General features: G+C 46.9%; 1 protein-coding gene across 3 annotated transcripts in view; it reads right to left on the reverse strand.

The window, feature by feature from the left end:
- The window catches only part of LOC144827483 (acid-sensing ion channel 1C-like), a 574,677-nt gene extending 557,513 nt beyond the window's left edge, over positions 1–17,164 (reverse strand). For all 3 annotated transcript variants that reach the window (XM_078685779.1, XM_078685778.1, XM_078685777.1), the window contains exon 1: positions 16,135–17,164. In XM_078685779.1, coding sequence (XP_078541905.1) covers positions 16,135–16,755 — 621 coding nt within the window. In that variant the 5' untranslated portion in view covers positions 16,756–17,164. The remainder of the gene's footprint in view (positions 1–16,134) is intronic.
- Positions 17,165–17,379: the final 215 nt, after the last annotated feature.

Here is a 17,379-nt window from a genome sequence, read left to right on the forward strand (position 1 = left end):
GGGGAAATCACTGATTCTCCCTCTGCCTAAAAGTGTGAAATGTAATGTGTGTGAAATGTATTAGGGCAATCCCAAGCTTTGTGTATGTGCATATGCACAAGTGGCTTTGACTATTTCATTTACACCCTTGTGCACGGTACTAGATATCTCACAGAGATGGGCTTGCCTAAGCATCCACTGCCACTGTGATTTAAAAAACACCTTCAGTCACTTTAAGGCTGTCCTTCTGTACTTCTAGAGTGAAATCTAAGAAGATAAAAAGAAAGGAAATTTATATTTCCAGGAATTAAAATAATAAAACCACGCATAGACTGGTGGTTTCCCTGTCTATTAGGGTCTATAAATATTTGATTCCTTCCAGGAGAAGCATAGAAAGAGTTCCTTTCTTTCTGGGAAACACCGCAGAGCCCATAAAACAGCACTTAAAGGAGTCTAAGCATAGGATACTCCAGGAGCTCACACCAGACCACTTATCACCAAAGGAGCACAAACCCGTATTCCTACAGGAGCTACGTGCATGTGCTCCATCACCAAAACATGGTAGCAATGGCTCATACCGAATTGGCATATTTAATTTACTTATAAGTCCAGAGTAAAGTGCACTACATTGGTCTAGGGCCTGTAAATAAATGCTTGTGTCACCCACTGAAGTAGACCTTTAACCATGTCTCAGGCCTGCCATTGCAGGGCCCTTTGTGTGCAGTTTATTGTCACTTTGACTTGGCATTTAAAACTACTTGCCAAACCCTAAACTCCCCTTTTATTACATACAAGTCATCCCTAAGGTAGGCCCTAAGTGCAGGGTGCTGTGTAAGTAAAAGGCAAGACATGTACTGTTATATGTTTCATGTCCTGGTAGTGACAAACAGCTTATTTTGTGTTCCACTACTTTGAGGCCTATTCCTCTCATCGGGTAGCATTGGGAATCCATTAATATACTTTTAATATCGGATTCCTGATCAGAGAGATGTGGCTTTTTCATATGTCATATGTTTGGAATGGTCTTGATAAATCCTCTTTACTGGTGAATTTGGATGTAACATTACTGTTTTAGAAATGCCACTTTTAGCAAGTGGACATTTCTCTGCTATTAGCTCTCATGTGCCTTACAGCCTGTCTCTAACACACCTCGGGTTGGGTGACAGCTACACTTTGTGCATTCCCTCTAGACAGCCACAAACACAGGAAGGTGAGGATCATCTGCATTCTGAGCACTCGTATGCACTCATCTGCATTCATATGCATTCTAATGGGCCTTCCTGGGCAGGGAGGAATTGGAGGGATTGACACTTACACTTCAATACTTAGTGTCCTGTCCAGACAACAAAGCGCTGATTTATCCCCCAGGGTTGGCCTGGCATGCAGGACTGGACTGAAAGGGACTGTGGGCACTTCGAAGGCCAGCGTTTGATGTCACCTTCACTTCAAAGGCAGTTTTGGGAATAAGCACTAGGGCTGCTGATCTTGAAGGACTGTTTTTCTGTTTGCTGCCCTGTTGCCTGCTGCTCTCTGACTTTGCTGAAGGAGATCTGGTCTCTACTTCTTCCTCAAGTGTGCTCCAAGGGCTTGTTGGCTTGCCTCCTGTTGCTGGAGATTCAGTGATAACAAAGTCTCCACTCCTGCCACTCCTGACTGTGTGTAGCAAAACTAGCGATTCGAACCAGTTGCAGGAGCAGAATCGGCGCATTGCCTTTGGCATCGATGCAGTGCCTCAAGAACCGACGCATCGGACCCTCATTCGCCACCACAGCATTCTCCAGATATCAATGCATCCCTCTGCTGCATGGAGCAAACTGGTGCATCACACTTCAGCATGGACGTATCGCTGCTCCAGCGCTTGTCTTCATACCCGAAACATTGTTTTCACTGTGTGGGGCAGATCAACGCATCTCACACGCATCTTGCTGTTGCGACCAGGAAATGTACTTTGTTCACAGGAGCCTGCGTGGGTCCTGCATCAGACCTGCACTCCGTCGAGGTCGGCCCGAACTTTGACATTGCCCCTGTCCAGTGTAAACTAAAGTAACCCCATAGCGCAATTTGCTTAGAAGCGCTTATATTGCATTTACTTCAACATTTCAACTTCTACTTGATGGATGTTGATTGTTTTAGTCTTGTTTTGTTCAGAATAGGATAATCTATTCATCTAACCTGGTGTAGAGTCTTGTTGTGATGTATTTACTGTGTTGTATGCGTTATTGCACAAATATTTTACCACTCTGCCTTCTAAGTATAAGCCTGACGGTTCTGTGCCAAGCTGCCAGAGTTTGACCATAGGATAATTTAGGTTGTGTAGTGACTTACCCTGACTAGGATGGTGGTCTCATCTTTGACAGGGTGTATACCCCTGCCAACTAGAGACACAACTGCTAACAAGGAGCTCAAAATCAAGGCGTCCACTGCAGCTCACATCAGGCCCGTGATAAACATATGTCTAAGCGACGCTAACAACAAGGCATCGTCAACCACTCCCACCAGGGCCTCGATATGGGTCGCTCTACAGGAGCTGAATACCAGGGCATCCTTTGTGGCTCACATCAGGCCCGTGGAAAGGGTCTTCCACTTGAAGCTCCATAACAGAGTATTCTCTGCTGCTCACATCAGGCCTGTGATAAAAGGTCTCCCTACAGGAGCTTCATAATAGGGCATCAGCTCCTGCTCACACTAGGCTCATGATAAGGGTCTCTCTAGCTCAGCCAAACAACAAGGTGTCTCCTACCACTTACACCAGGCCTGTGATAGAGGTATCTCACTACTGGAGCTCCATAACAGGGCATCACCTCCTCTTCACACCAGACCTGCGATAAGGGTCTCCCTCTACGGGAGATCAATATCATGGCATCACCTTCCACTCACACCAGGCCCCTGATATGGGTCTCTCTTTACAAGAGTTAAATAACATGGCATCACCTGCCGCTCACTCACTCCAGGCCTGTGATAAAGTCTCTCTCTACAAGAGTTCCATAACACGGCATCACCTGCTTCCCACACCAGGCCATGATAGGGGCCTCTCTAGAGGAGTTGAAATACAGGGCTTCCCCTGCCACTCATGCCAGGCCCGTGATATGGGACCTTCTCCTCCATAATAAGGGTCTCTCTCTGAAGAGCTTAATAACTGGGCATCACCTACTGCTCACTCCAGGACTGAGGTAACAGTCTCTCTCTACAGGAGCTCAATACAGGGTATCGCCTGCTGCACACTCCAGGCCTGTGATTAAGTCTCTCTCTCATAAAGAGCTCCCGAAGCCAGGTCCCTGATAAGAGTCTCTCTCTACAGGAGTTCCATAAGAGGGCACAATTTGCTCCTCAAGCCAGGTCCGTGATAAGGGTCTCTCTCTGAGAAGCGAAATAACAGGGCACCGCCTCCTGCTCACACAAGCACTCACCAGGCCTGTGATAAGGCATCCTCCGTAAGACCTTCAAATGGATCCCCCTACTGCAGAAGGACCGTCACCCACGCACTCATAACCAGCAGACTGGACTACGGCAACGCCTTCTACTCCCGAATCAACAGAACTCTTCTACACAAACTCCAAATCATCCAGAACACCGCAGCCAGACTTGTCCTCGGGACACTGCGTCACAAACACATGACCCAACACCTACAAGGCTTCCACTGGCTCCCCTTCAAGAAGAGGGTCACCTTCAAACTCCTCACCCACGCCTACAAATCCCTCAACAACATCGGACACAAATACCTCAACAAGAGAGTATACTTCCACGTACCCAAGAGGAACCTCCGCTCCGCCGACCTCGCCCTGGCAGAGGTCCCCCGCATCCGCAGAAACAAAACTGGCGGGAGAGCTTTCTCCTACATCGCGGCCAAGACCTGGAGCTCCCTGTGAACATCAGACACTCCCCGACCCTGAATACGTTCAGGAAGGACCTCAAGACCTGACTCTTCGACTGCTCCGGAGCCGCCCCCCCCCCCCACCCCCAGAGCCTTGAAACCCTCACGGGTGAGTAGTGCACTATATAAACTCCTGATTGATTGATTGAAGGGGCTTTCTGTATGAGTTCAATAACACGGAGTCACCTACTGCTCTCACCAAGCCTGTGATAAAGACGTGTCTAAGGGAGCTCAATTACAAGGCGCCACCAGGCCCTCGATAATCAGAAGGGTCACTCTACAGGTGTTGAATACCAGGGTATCATCTGTGGCTCACGCCAGGCCCCAGATAAGGGCCCTTCTAGGGAACCTAAATAACAAGGTGTCACCGGCCACTCTTACCAGGCCAGGTCTATCTACAAAAGGTCCAATAAGCTGGGCATCACTTCTTCCTCTCGCCAGGCCTGCGATAGGGGTCTCTCTCTCTGAGGAGCTCAATGACCGAGCATTACCTGCCCCTCACTCCAGGCATCTGATACAGCCTCTCTCAACAGGACCTCTATAAAGGTACAGATGGTACAAAATGCGGCTGAGAGATTAATTAGGCAAGTACTGTATTGGCACCACATCTCTCCGCATATAAGACAGCTCCATTGGCTGCCGGTAGCGAAAAGGATTGAGTTCAAGGCCTTGACTATGGCCTTTCGGGTGCGGCATGGCAGATGTCCTAGCTACCTTAAACACCGGTTATGCCGCTACCAACAAAAAGGATCATTGAGGTCCAACTCTCAGAACTTGCTCTGCATACCTCGCTATGCTAAATCACGCATAGGGGCAGGGCGGGACTGGCTGTAGCGGGCACCGGGCATATCCCCGGTGGGCCGCCAGGGTGGGGGCCGGTTTTGGGCCCCTGGGGGGCTGTTTTTGTTGAATGGGGTCAGCAATATCGGCCCCCTGTAACAAAATCATCTGAAACCGACCCTCACAAACAGCTCAGCGGCATCCCTCTCACCCCAGGGGGGCGGCCAAGCAGTTTGCCAGGGCCAGTTTCGGTTACCAGTACGGCCCTGCATAGAGGGCAGATCCTTCATGGTGGTGGCGGCCAGGCAGTGGAACTCTCTGCCGACTAATATGCGCCTGATCCAATCTGAACTTGTGTTCAGAAAAACTTTGAAGACCTGGCTTTTTAGCCATGGCTAGAATTTTTGGCTATGTACCGCTTCCTAGCGCAGATGACCGGGAATGGGAGCCCGTGACAGAGCGCTTTGACCACCGAGTGACGGTTGACACAAGGCGACCGCCTCTATTAATAGGGGGCCGACACAGCGAAATGTGTGTGCAGGAGTAAGTCATAGGTATGCTACAACGTACCCCCAACAAGAGTTGAATACTGGAATGTTCCAGAAGTGCGTGGCAAAGACAACCCCCAGCCCTGGAGTAGTTGCCGACCAAGAGTGACAGGCAACGAAACATGTTGGCTTCCTATTTATTAAACCGAAGCACAACTGTGAAGTGTAGGTTTTAATAGGTGCAGGCACCCAGCACAGAATAAAGTGTCAGAGAGCTATGGATACCTGACCCATTTTTAATTTGTTGAGCGTCGGATAGCGGCTCTCGCTTCTTGGGGGTTGCAGTGCACATAACATGTAGTATAGGGATCACCATTTTTTGAGTTGTTTATTATTTTCCTTTCTACATCATTCTTTGCAACTTTGTTTCTTTTGGGTTGGAAGGAGCCGATGATGATAAAAGGAACATACTGAGGAGTACCAGTCAGCAGTTCCCTGGTGGTTGCTCCCGTGAGGTCCCTTCCTTCCCTTCACACATTTTTTCCTTTCTTTCTCTTTCTACATATTCAGTAGAGTGCTTGCTTGACACATAAGCGATCGCACATAGACATGTAGAGTTGATGTATAGAAGATATGAACGAGGCACACGTTGTTGATAGAATTCTTTGATTGCTAATAAACTACGTTTGAGTCTGTACTAGTGACTATCACAGCTGATGATCAAATTGTTGCCTATTACTGTGGACCAGGTGTAGTTTTTTTCATATGTACCTCTCATGCCTGCCTGTGAAAGCGCCGGGACACCTCTGTTTGAGGTAGCTGTTGCGCTCTATAAATGCTGATATTATTATAAAAGGGCAATGCTTGCCGCTCACGCTAGGCCTGTGCTAATGATCTCTCGCTACAGGACCTCAGTGCCAAGGCATCCCCTGCCGCTCACTGCAGGCCTCTAATAAGGGTCTCTCTCTACCGGAGCTTAATAACAGAAGAACGCCTGCCATCTGCTGCTCACGCCAGGTCCATCTACAGGAGCTCCTAACAGGGCGGCACCTGTTGCTCACACTGGCGTCCTTCAGCAGTTTTCTGAAGCAGCGAATGTGGCACGAGGGGAGGGGGGTAGAAAGAGAGTCATTGTATGGCGCAGCTTTCCACCGAGCACACACTGTGCCCTCTGCACTGCTGTGGGGCAAGAGGGCGCTGTTAATGTTACACATAGCTTATCCCCTGCGAACGACCAGGAAATGGGCCTCAGAAAACCAGACTCTTGTCTAGTGAGTCGCCTGGGAGCTACCTGGTTGATAGCACAACTGCTTACTTTTTCCAGAAAATAAACATTGAAAACTGTACCCAGAAGTGATGCCTTCTGGATACCCTGTATCACCAAGGCGAACACCTAGTGAATTATGAAATGTGGCAGCTGGGATGTTAAGCTTTCGCGGATGTGACATAACTGCTAGGGCGTTGACCTCGAAGCTGGGGAACCCGGTTCGTGTCTAGGCGAGGGCTCAGTGAGTCTCGGCAAATTAATTAATCTCCACGTGCCTAACATCATGAACGTGTCTGTCTGTAACGCAACTGCTACTCGCGTAAAGCACTCTGATACCTTCGGGTAGAGTTTGCGCTATATAATACTACCCGCCAAAAAGAGAACCTTTTGAGCGGGTAAGATAACTTACTGATAATATAAGTCTGTCCCTAAAAAAATGTACAACCAACAGAGAAGTATGGTTATTGAATCTTCATTTGCTTAAGGACTGAATTAGAGAGTATGTAAATTGGTGGGTCTGCAGTTTTTATAGAGTTTTATATTGTGCGAACTAGACCGAAACATCAAGTATCAGAGCGCTTTACAAGAGCACCAGTTTCATTACAGAAGGACATATTCATTTTTTGTTTGGCACAGGGAGAGTAAGTGATTTGCCCAGAATCACAGGATGTTGAGCGTCGTTGCCGAGACTCGAACCAGGTTCCTCAGCCCAGCTTCGAGGCCGACTGCTCTAGCCGTAAGGCTACACACTCTCCCTTAGTTTCTGCAGAGATCTGCAGCAGTGAGTAATTCATGAATATGCTGTATAATCCTCACCATCGGTGCACCTGGTCCAGACCTGTACTGTGCACTGGATTACAAACCAAATGGTGCCCCAGTGCATGGCAGAAGCTGTGCCAAGGGTGGCCACCTAACTCCATATCATCAAGGACGTGGTTCCAAATTCTGATGCATCATTTGATAAGCTAATATTTTCTGGGTTTTGCAGTCTTGATTTGCCTTTATTTATCTAATTTGACTCGCGCATCTGAAGACAGTGATTTTGTTCAAGGGTCCCAGATTTATCGCAGACGGGTGCACTTGTACAGAACATGCTCTCAACATTCTTGCAACACATTAGGCTAAAAAGTCACAGGTATGTCATGTCAAATTAACATAATCCCATGCACAGGACACTTAAAAGTTTACAACACAACAGGCAACTGAAAGAGGGGCCCCGCACAGAATGCACTGGGCATTCATTGGCTGTTTACTGAAAGACTAAGGTTGAATCCAATAAAACACAGGCAGCCAAACTGTGCCTCAGTGAACTATTTTCTAACTAAGAAATGTACTGAACCAGGATCTGTTGCCAAGCAGAGGTTCTGATCACGGTTGGATTGGGATTACAGATTAGCCTGGGAACGCTAAAAAGAAGTGGTCCACATTTACATATTGCCTTTCCGCAAAACAATGCTTCGGCGAAATTTTATTAAAAACAGAGGGAGGTGCACGCATTAGTTTATACTGGTGAAACACTTCTGAAAACATGTGAGGCCACTTTTGCTCAGGGTCCCTGTCCCCGCTCAATATGCATATATTAATGGGCCGGCCCAGCGAGAGAAAGGGAGTGGCACCTCTGCCATTGATAAAAAGGAGGCAATGGATGCCCATCTGCCTCCAGAAAGGCCACTCAGGTAACCACTGGGCCGCTGGTGGCATCGAACAACGCAGAAACTGCCAAATCGGCTCCCCAGGCTGCTCAAAAAAGAAGCTCACAACAGGAATCCGGATACCGCCTCCTCTGGCATTGCCTGAGTGACGAGTTACCAATCCGATGCTGGTCTTCATTATAAAAGTCTTCCTTGTGGCATTGGCACTTTCACAGTGTCCAGCCCCCTGTGGTCTACTCTCACGCTTGGCCAAAAGCCACTCAGGTGGGAGCAGTAGGTGTGACTCCAATGCCAGAGATTCCCAAAGCCTTGCCCTGAAATCCTCGCGGCTACTAGAAGGAGTCCCGACCAGCTGCATATGACCCCTCTTCCTAGCAAGGCATTGCTAACATACTGTGGCAGCTAGTGCCTTCTTCCCTCCACACTGCAGGAGCTGGTATCTGCCTAATTGACAATATGCTGCATGAAATCATGAGATGTCAATATCTGTCCCCAGACTGCATCAGTCCCCGAAAGCACCATGAGATGTCAGTATCTGCCACCAGACTGCAGCAGTTCCCGAAAGCACCATGAGAAGTCAGTATCTGCCCCCAGACTGCAGCAGTTCCCGAAAGCACCAGGAGATGTCAGTATCTGCCCCCAGGCTGCAGCAGTTCCCGAATGCACCAGGAGATGTCAGTATCTGCCCCCAGACTGCAGCAGTTCCCGAAAACACTATGAGATGTCAGTACCTGCCCCAGACTGCAGCAGTTCCCGAAAGCACCATGAGAAGTCAGTATCTGCCCCCAGACTGCAGCAGTTCCTGAAAGTACCAGGAGATGTCAGTATCTGCCCCCAGGCTGCAGCAGTTCCCAAACGCACCAGGAGATGTCAGTATCTGCCCCAGACTGCAGCAGTTCCCGAAAACACTATGAGATGTCAGTACCTGCCCCAGATTGCAGCAGTTCCTGAAAGCACCAGGAGATGTCAGGATCTGCCCCCGGACTCCAGCAGTTCCCGAAAACACCAGGAGATGTCAGTATTTCCCCCCAGACTGCAGCAGTTCACGAAAACACCAGGAGGTGTCAGTATCTGCCCCCAGACTCCAGAAGTTCCCGAAAAAAACAGATGTCAATATCTGCCCCAGACAGCAGCAGTTCCTGAAAACACCAGATGTCAGTATCTTCCCCCAGACTGCAGCAGTTCCCGAAAACACCAGGAGATGTCAGTATCTGTCCCAGACTCCAGCAGTTCCCGAAAACACCTTGAGATGTCAGTATTTTCCCCCAGCCTGCAGCAGTTCCCGAAAGCAACAGGAGATGTCAGTATCTACCCCAGACTGTGGCAATCCCCTTCTCTCCTACTTGTGCCTCTCTAAGGCACTATGTCAATCAGAAGAGAGAGCAACAATCAAAGGGCATAAAAAAGAATGAGAACAGGGATGCTGAGTACAGTGGACAGGGTCAGTTAGGGTAAGGTTGGAATCAGAGGTAGCTAAAAAGAACAAAATCTTCTGAAACTATTTTGTTAGACTTCCCTTTACAGGTAAGTGCATCTAAAATATGATCGGGTCACTGGAATTATGTGATTTTGCGGCTTCATCGTTTTCCATATAATTATGGGTTTGCTACGTTAGCTGCATAATCCATTTTATGCTGCACAATATGCAGAGTTAAAAAAGTTCTAACACATATTGATCAAAAGTTACTAAAAGCGCTGCAAAACGTGCTGCAACGCAGTGAAACACCATGTGCAAAAGTTGACTGGCTCCCTTTCTGTTCCTTATTGTGTATTTGGGTGTTCATATGGTACTAATGAGGTGGAACCTTTGCTCAGAATGTGTTGACATGTAAAGATTACAAAATAAGGCAGTAATACTGTCACAGAATGTGCTGCATTACGCCGCATAGTTTGCGTTTTCTTGTCGTATAATTTAGTCAGGTCTGCTCAGTTCTTAATTTGTAAAAGCATAAGTGCTGGGGCACAAAGTTTTGCTCAAAAGCCAGCTGCCAGCTCTTTTGCCACATACCAAGGCTGCATAGTCTTTATTACGGCTCATGCCTGGCCCTGATTAATAATTCCAGTGGATCTGAATATAATGTGCACACCCTTTAAATGCAAATTAAATGCAAGCTGCACTAGTCTGTGAGATTTCATTTTTCTAGTAGGAAAGGTCAGTTGGTTAATGTTCTCACTTCAGATGCTTGGGGGGAACCAGAGGGTTATTGGTTTAAGTCCTGGTTGGTGCATTGGGGAATGATGACGTGTATTCATACTGCTATGAGGTTCCAGGCTGTGACAAAAGGCACAGTCTATATGTAGGCCATTAGTATAAAAAATACATTACACAGAGTATAAGATAGGTGGCCACAGTTTAAATTCATTACACTTGGTATAAGGTAGATTGCACACAGAATAAAATAGGCTGCAACAACAGGGGAAAAAAGATTAAGGATTTTATTTACTAGCATTTTGCACGACTTTGCACTACAAAAGTGAAGCAAATTGGTGCAAAATGTTAATTTCAAGTGTACTTTCCAGTGCAAAATGTGTTTTGTGCTGAAAAGTCACCTGAAAGTAATGCAAAGCAGCACTTAGCCCTGCTTTGCATTACTTTACGTAAAGGGGGCGATACATGGGCGTTCCCATACAACCACCCATGGTTTTGAGTCAAAAATCCTATCTACTTTAAAAAAAAGTATAGAGGGTTTTGCATCACAAAATGGTGCCATTTTGACATAGCTGCTAATGAGGAGAAATACTTGTATGCTGCACTGTCCAGCACACATCCAAAGTAGGAAGATTTTAAAGTTAGTCTAACCATAGTGTTTTATACTGTAAGGGTATCCTTCCAGTACAAAACCTATACCAGACTCACGCAGACACCCTTGCAATAGGGTGCAAAGGTGTGTTTGTGGAACTAGGCAGCATGAATCTGCACCAGCCCTGGGGAGACAGCAGGAGAGTAAGCAATAGGAACAAGGGTACTCCGTATTATATTTGTGGTCAAGAGGTGGGAGTAACTAATAGTGCAAGAACATGGGAAAAAACCTCTTATATGACCTGGATATCATTCAAACTCTTGGCAATTAAGTCAATTATTTATACATAGGATGCAGATCTTGACACTATAGAATTCTCACATATTTGCTGTTTTATATCAATTTATTCATCATTGTACAAAAATATATACTTTTTTGGATTTTCTGCAATTTTCTTTCACATGAAAAACATAATAAATACAACTAAATATCAATTGACGTGCGTTTGTTGAGGTACAACATGTTAGGTGAAGTTGTAGTTCTCGGTCGAACCCCTCATTTTTCTCTTATGTGCAGATATGAACATACATCACATCATACATACTCATACTTACACACATACACACAACAGTGACAAAATACATAAAAAATTGCAAACTTTGTGATACTATATCAATGTCCAATATAAGACTCCTCGTGGTATGATTTAGGTCTGTCTTTAATCATAGGATAGTCAGTGTATTCTTGTTGTAAACTCAATTTAGATTTCCTCTCCAGTGTAGTTCTTGGGATTTTTCAATTTGCCATATTCGAGGGTCTTAGTATGCGTACGGCCTACGTACGTTTCGGTGATCTTTTATTTGAGTTCACCTTCTTCAGGGCCAGCTTGGACTAAACAAATGTATGCAAATATTCAGTGACAATGGGGTTCTCTTAATCTTAATATATAAGATCCTAGAGTAGTGTGGATCTGCTGTGGCTTCGTTATGGCGCTTAGTTTTGGCGGTTGATTATATTTCTTTAGTGGTCACGTTCACGTCTAGTTTCGATCTATTTGGTCTTTGAAGGAAATATAATGTATGGCTCTTAGCGGTAGAGGAGGGCTTGTCATTTGAGGCTCCTATATTAGAGGAGGCAGTGTTACCAGTGCTATATAAGCTGTCCTTTTTTAGATTTTGTGATGAAAAGGAGGATAACAGAATGCCACAACTCGTTTGTCTGTGGCAGAGACACGGCGGTCGGCACCCTGGCAGGACAGGACTCGAGCAGCTACACAAGATCACCGAAACGTACGTAGGCCGTACGCATACTAAGACCCTCGAATATGGCAAATTGAAAAATCCCAAGAACTACACTGGAGAGGAAATCTAAATTGAGTTTACAACAAGAATACACTGACTATCCTATGATTAAAGACAGACCTAAATCATACCACGAGGAGTCTTATATTGGACATTGATATAGTATCACAAAGTTTGCAATTTTTTATGTATTTTGTCACTGTTGTGTGTATGTGTGTAAGTATGAGTATGTATGATGTGATGTATGTTCATATCTGCACATAAGAGAAAAATGAGGGGTTCGACCGAGAACTACAACTTCACCTAACATGTTGTACCTCAACAAACGCACGTCAATTGATATTTAGTTGTATTTATTATGTTTTTCATGTGAAAGAAAATTGCAGAAAATCCAAAAAAGTATATATTTTTGTACAATGATGAATAAATTGATATAAAACAGCAAATATGTGAGAATTCTATAGTGTCAAGATCTGCATCCTATGTATAAATAATTGACTTAATTGCCAAGAGTGTTGAATGATATCCAGGTCATATAAGAGGTTTTTTCCCATGTTCTTGCACGAGACAGCAGGAGAGTGTCATATCTCTGTAGAAATGGTGCTTGCCTGCTCTCTCCCTATCACGCAAAGCAGCGCAGCATTTTTGGTTGTTGCGGTGCATTGCATGAGATTTTAGTAAGTCTACTACTTAGGGGCATATTTGCAAGCCCCTTGCACTGCCATTGCATCACTTTTTGTGATGCAACAGCGGTGTACACCACCAAATCATATTTATGAGGCCACGCAAAGCCACTTTGTATGGCTTTCAATTGCCTCATAGATTTGGAGTAAGGCAAGGCAGTGCAAATCACTGCAGTGCTGAACTGTGCTAGGAAGACATTCAATGGGTGTTGCAGTGGGTGTTCCCACGCAACACCAATGGATTTTGACTCTCCCCCCAGAGCAACAAGACCGTGTCATTCTGGGTGGGGGGTGTCAAAACCTTACGCCGCCCCAAGGGAGGCTGAACAAGGAAAAATAACTTTCTTTTTCCTCGTTTTTTCCTCATTCTGCAGTACACATAGAAAGAGGAAAAAGCCTCCCAGGATTGCCTTTGAGCAGGAAGGTGTAGCGTTGGTGCTAGGCTGCCGAAACGGAGCCAGAGAGGAAAGGACAATAAGGTGCTGTATGCCATAGACAAGATCCCGTCCTGCCCTTTCACTTTGATGCAGGGCAGCGCAGCAAGCTGACTTCCTAGTAAATCCTTCCCACTTCAACCTCTGAGAGAGAAAGACACTCTGCCAGAAGTTAATTTGTAAAACATATGTGCTGGGGCTCTCGTCAGAAGGCAGCTGGTACGAGCCCATTTCTCCTGTTAGCCCGGTCTAAAATAGAACCAACTACTAACCTTGAAAGAGCAGAGAGGATGTGGGGTATTGGCCAGAGCTGCAGACTTCGGAGCCAGGGAACCAGCTTGAAGTCTCGTCGTTGGCTCAACATCCTTTCTGGGCAACTCACGTTATCTCCCCGTGCCTGACATAAATGTCCTTAACTGGTGCTCATTAAAAGGACCGAAAAGCACTGGCTCAAATTAAGCACTCCTCTGCCTTACCAAAGGCACATTGTCAGTGCGCAGCTTAATGCTGTCCTGCCCACCAATGTAACCATCAGAATACCCCTTCTGTTCCCTCTGCCGAACTGCCATTGAAGAGCACTGCATACAGAGAATAACATTGTTTGTTCTCGTTTTTTCCGTACTGTAAGGGTCACCATCTTTACCCGTTTCAGGGCATACATTCAGAACATCATCAGAACATTTAGTGCTTGAAACACTGCATTTTGTTCAATCCATTTTATTGTTCGCGCATTTTAGGCTTGTTGCTCATTTAAAAAGCTATTTTATTTACAAAGAATATGTCTCTGGCTGAACATTCATATTTACTGACTTTTTTTTATAACCGTGGTTTATTGACTGTTGACAACTGTGGCGTTCTGAATGTTCTTCTAGTGCCTGTGGCCTGACCTGCTCCACAGTGCCAGACAGGTGATTCAAGGAAGCAAGGGCTCACCAGTGTATGCATATTAATAAACATACATGCATATATTACGTTTTCCCAGTCATAATGCTCTAATTAATCGATTGCCAGTTTGAAGTTATGGCACTGTCTACAGACAACCTTGGGAAAACTGCAAAAACGAATACATTTGGAGGTAGAAAGAAATCCCACCACAAAGGATGCAGAAGGGCTAATAATAAACTGAAACAGGTGGGGAGAGGATTATGATATTTTTTGAGAACTTGTTGCAGTAAATAGGCTAAAAGCGGACGCAAATCTCTTGACGGATTTTACAAAAAAGATGTGATTAAAAGGTTTTACTTTTGACTTTTAAAGGGCTAACCGGCTATGCGGTGAGATTTATATCAAAGGTTTATTCGTTGTATTGTCTTCCTGTGTGACGTAGCTTCTTATACTACTTATCCTGCCAGCACCTTGAGACAATGTTGAGTAGTGTTCACATAGGCTGCCCAAACATCACAAACTTTACAGGGCTCACGCGTACACCGCCGGATATCGGGTCCAAATCAGTGGCGTAACATAAGCCCCTGCAGCCCCCTCGGATGGGGGGGGGGGGTCTGTGAGCACCAGGGGGCCGTGGTAACTGGCCTGATAGCTCCTGACTGGGTCTGGTGCGTGGGGGCCACCCTCCATGTACTTTGCATGGGAGCCTCCCTCAAGTCTCATTACGCCACTGCTCCAAATATCATATCAGCTGAACTCTTTCAGTGAAAATGTGGTACCCACCAGCGCACACTAAAACCTCATGGGTCGTCGAAGGCTTCACACTCTCCCTACGAAGAAAGGCTTGTTTGTGATTGTAAACCAGACTTACACGTGGTTTGGTTAGGTGTGTGTGTGTTTACAGATAAAGATACTGAGGTTTTATTATAATCTCTTTAGTGGTACCAAATTTGGTCTGGTCACTATCTTGTGACTGTACACATCACTTGCAGATGCGGACTTTGCCATTTCCTACAGTAGTAAAAACAGCGCTGCTACCTTTAAAGTTAAGGCCACTCCTTTTGTTGACCTCGCAAGAAAGAACGCGTGAGTCAACCTGAAAGAGTAACTATAAGAGTTAAACACATATCTTTGAGAGACGACACCAGCCCACATGAACGTATCTTACAGTGGCTAGAAATAAGTGAACAATACCGAAAGTGAATTTGTTCTTTTCTACTCTCCTACCTACACAGCACAGCGTAATGGCACATATAACAATAAGAACATGAGGGGGCAGATCTACAAGAAAGTGCCGCAGCATGGCACCGCAAGCCTATTGGCTGCGCCACGCTGCAGCACTTTCAGAGCACAGAAATGCAACATATTTACAAGAATATGTCGCATTCCAGTGCTCTCCCCAGCGCTTACGCACAAACAGCTGCCAAGCGCAGGCACCATTGCACCATGGTGTAAGGATGCCTGCGCCATGGGGAGATTGTTTTTGTGCAGGAAGGAGCACCTTCCTGCACAAAAACAATCACTAAAGGCCTTTTCCTCTTTCAATGCAGCACGCCCTGAAAGAGGAAAAAAACGAGGAGAAATGTTTTCATTTCTCCTCGTTGCACCTCCCTACGCCACCTCTAGGGTGGCGTAGCATTCAGACGCATCTCCAGATTTACGATTTCTCGTAAATCTGGAGATGTGTCTTGTTCTATGGGTGTTGCGCCTGAACACCCACGGCAACAACCATGGAACGCCCATTCAACGCGAACTGCTGCGTGTGAAGGGGCCGTATTTACAAAGAGAGGAAAAGTCACACAGGGTGGCTTTTCCTGTCCTTGTAAATATGGAGGAGCCCCCGGTGCTACCAGTACGTCACGAAAAGTGATGCACTGGTGGCGCAGGGGACTTGTAAATCTGCCTCGAGGAATTTAATAGCGCTAGTAACGATGGTAACAATAAACACAAGTACCATGATATTGTCTTTTAACAAGCACTGCGCCACATTTTGAGTCTCTCCCTGGCACACCCGAGGCTCCCTCTAGCTTCCAGGCGCTACACGGCTACTCACAGTGGTGAAGTTTTCAGGGCCGCAGTCCTCGTTGCGGTAGCGGCAGCGCAGCAGCATGTCCTTCATGTCGTGGCCCGTGCGCTGGAAGAAGTCCTCCATGCGGAAGGCCTTGCTGCAGACAGACCGGGGGTTGTCGTCGGCCAGGCCCAGCGCCTCGACGTAGTCCGCCACATCCGCGTCCTCCACGCCCAGCAGCGGGGCCGCGCACAGCACGTCGTTCTTGGTGAGGGCCGACTTCCGGAAGCGGTTGTAGTTGCAGAAGGTGATGGCGGGGAATTTCATGACGGTGCTCTCCTTCTCGTCCAGGGTGGTGACGTGGTGGAACTCGGAGTAGTACTGGATGCGGTCGGCCACCTGGAAGAGGAAGCAGCCGAGGGAGGCCAGGAAGGCGCAGGCCCACACCCCGCGGCGGAGGCTCACCCCGCCGGGCAGGAAGATGTGGCTGATGCCGTGCAGGGTGCAGTTGCTGGCGAAGGCGGTGAGGTCGGAAGCCTTGGGCCCCTCTTCCTCGCCCTCCGGCTGCTTCGAGTCCATCTCCATCCGGATTTTCTCTTTGGACCCGTCCGCGCCGGTCTCGCATAGAGGGAACATGGGCTGCAGGTGTCCCCTCGAACACTGCATCGACCCTTGGGCGAAGGAGCCTGCGTCCACGGCGAAAGATGTGTGGTGGTGCTGGAAGGAGGAAGGCTTGATGGGGTGTGAACAGTCAAGGACCAGGGGACGAGGAGAAGGCAGAAGAGTTAGACAGTCGAGGAACTTTTAGACAGCAGCCAACCCAGGCTTAGAGGAGAAACAGAAAAGCTAGTAAATATGTTTGAGTGGGTGAGGAAGAGGATGGAGGAGGAAGATTTTGCACAAATAGTTCAACTTGAAAGTTGAATAGGAAGATCTTAAAATCAAGGTTGGAGTGAAGATTCGAAAGTAGTGGGTAGACCAATCGGAAAAATCGTTTGATTGGGTTCAAGGAGGAGATGGATTAGAAAGGTGTTTCCAGATGGGTCCACACGGGAGATTACAGGGAGACGAGCAGGCACAGAGGCAACTCCAAGGGATACAGGTGGAGAACGGCAGGAGCTGAGAAGATAACGATGCGCTGGGTAGAGGTCCGAAGGGACTGTTCCTACCTCCAGCGGTGGGGAGGAAGGAATGGCAGAGGCTGGAGTTCACCGGGGCAGCTGAGACAGTGTAGAGTTTCTCGAGAAAATCCTGTCTGTGCAAGACGAATCGAAGAAAGGGTGGAGAGAG

The sequence above is a fragment of the Lissotriton helveticus genome, chromosome 4_1 (assembly GCF_964261635.1).
Source record: "Lissotriton helveticus chromosome 4_1, aLisHel1.1, whole genome shotgun sequence".
Lineage (NCBI taxonomy): Eukaryota > Metazoa > Chordata > Amphibia > Caudata > Salamandridae > Lissotriton > Lissotriton helveticus.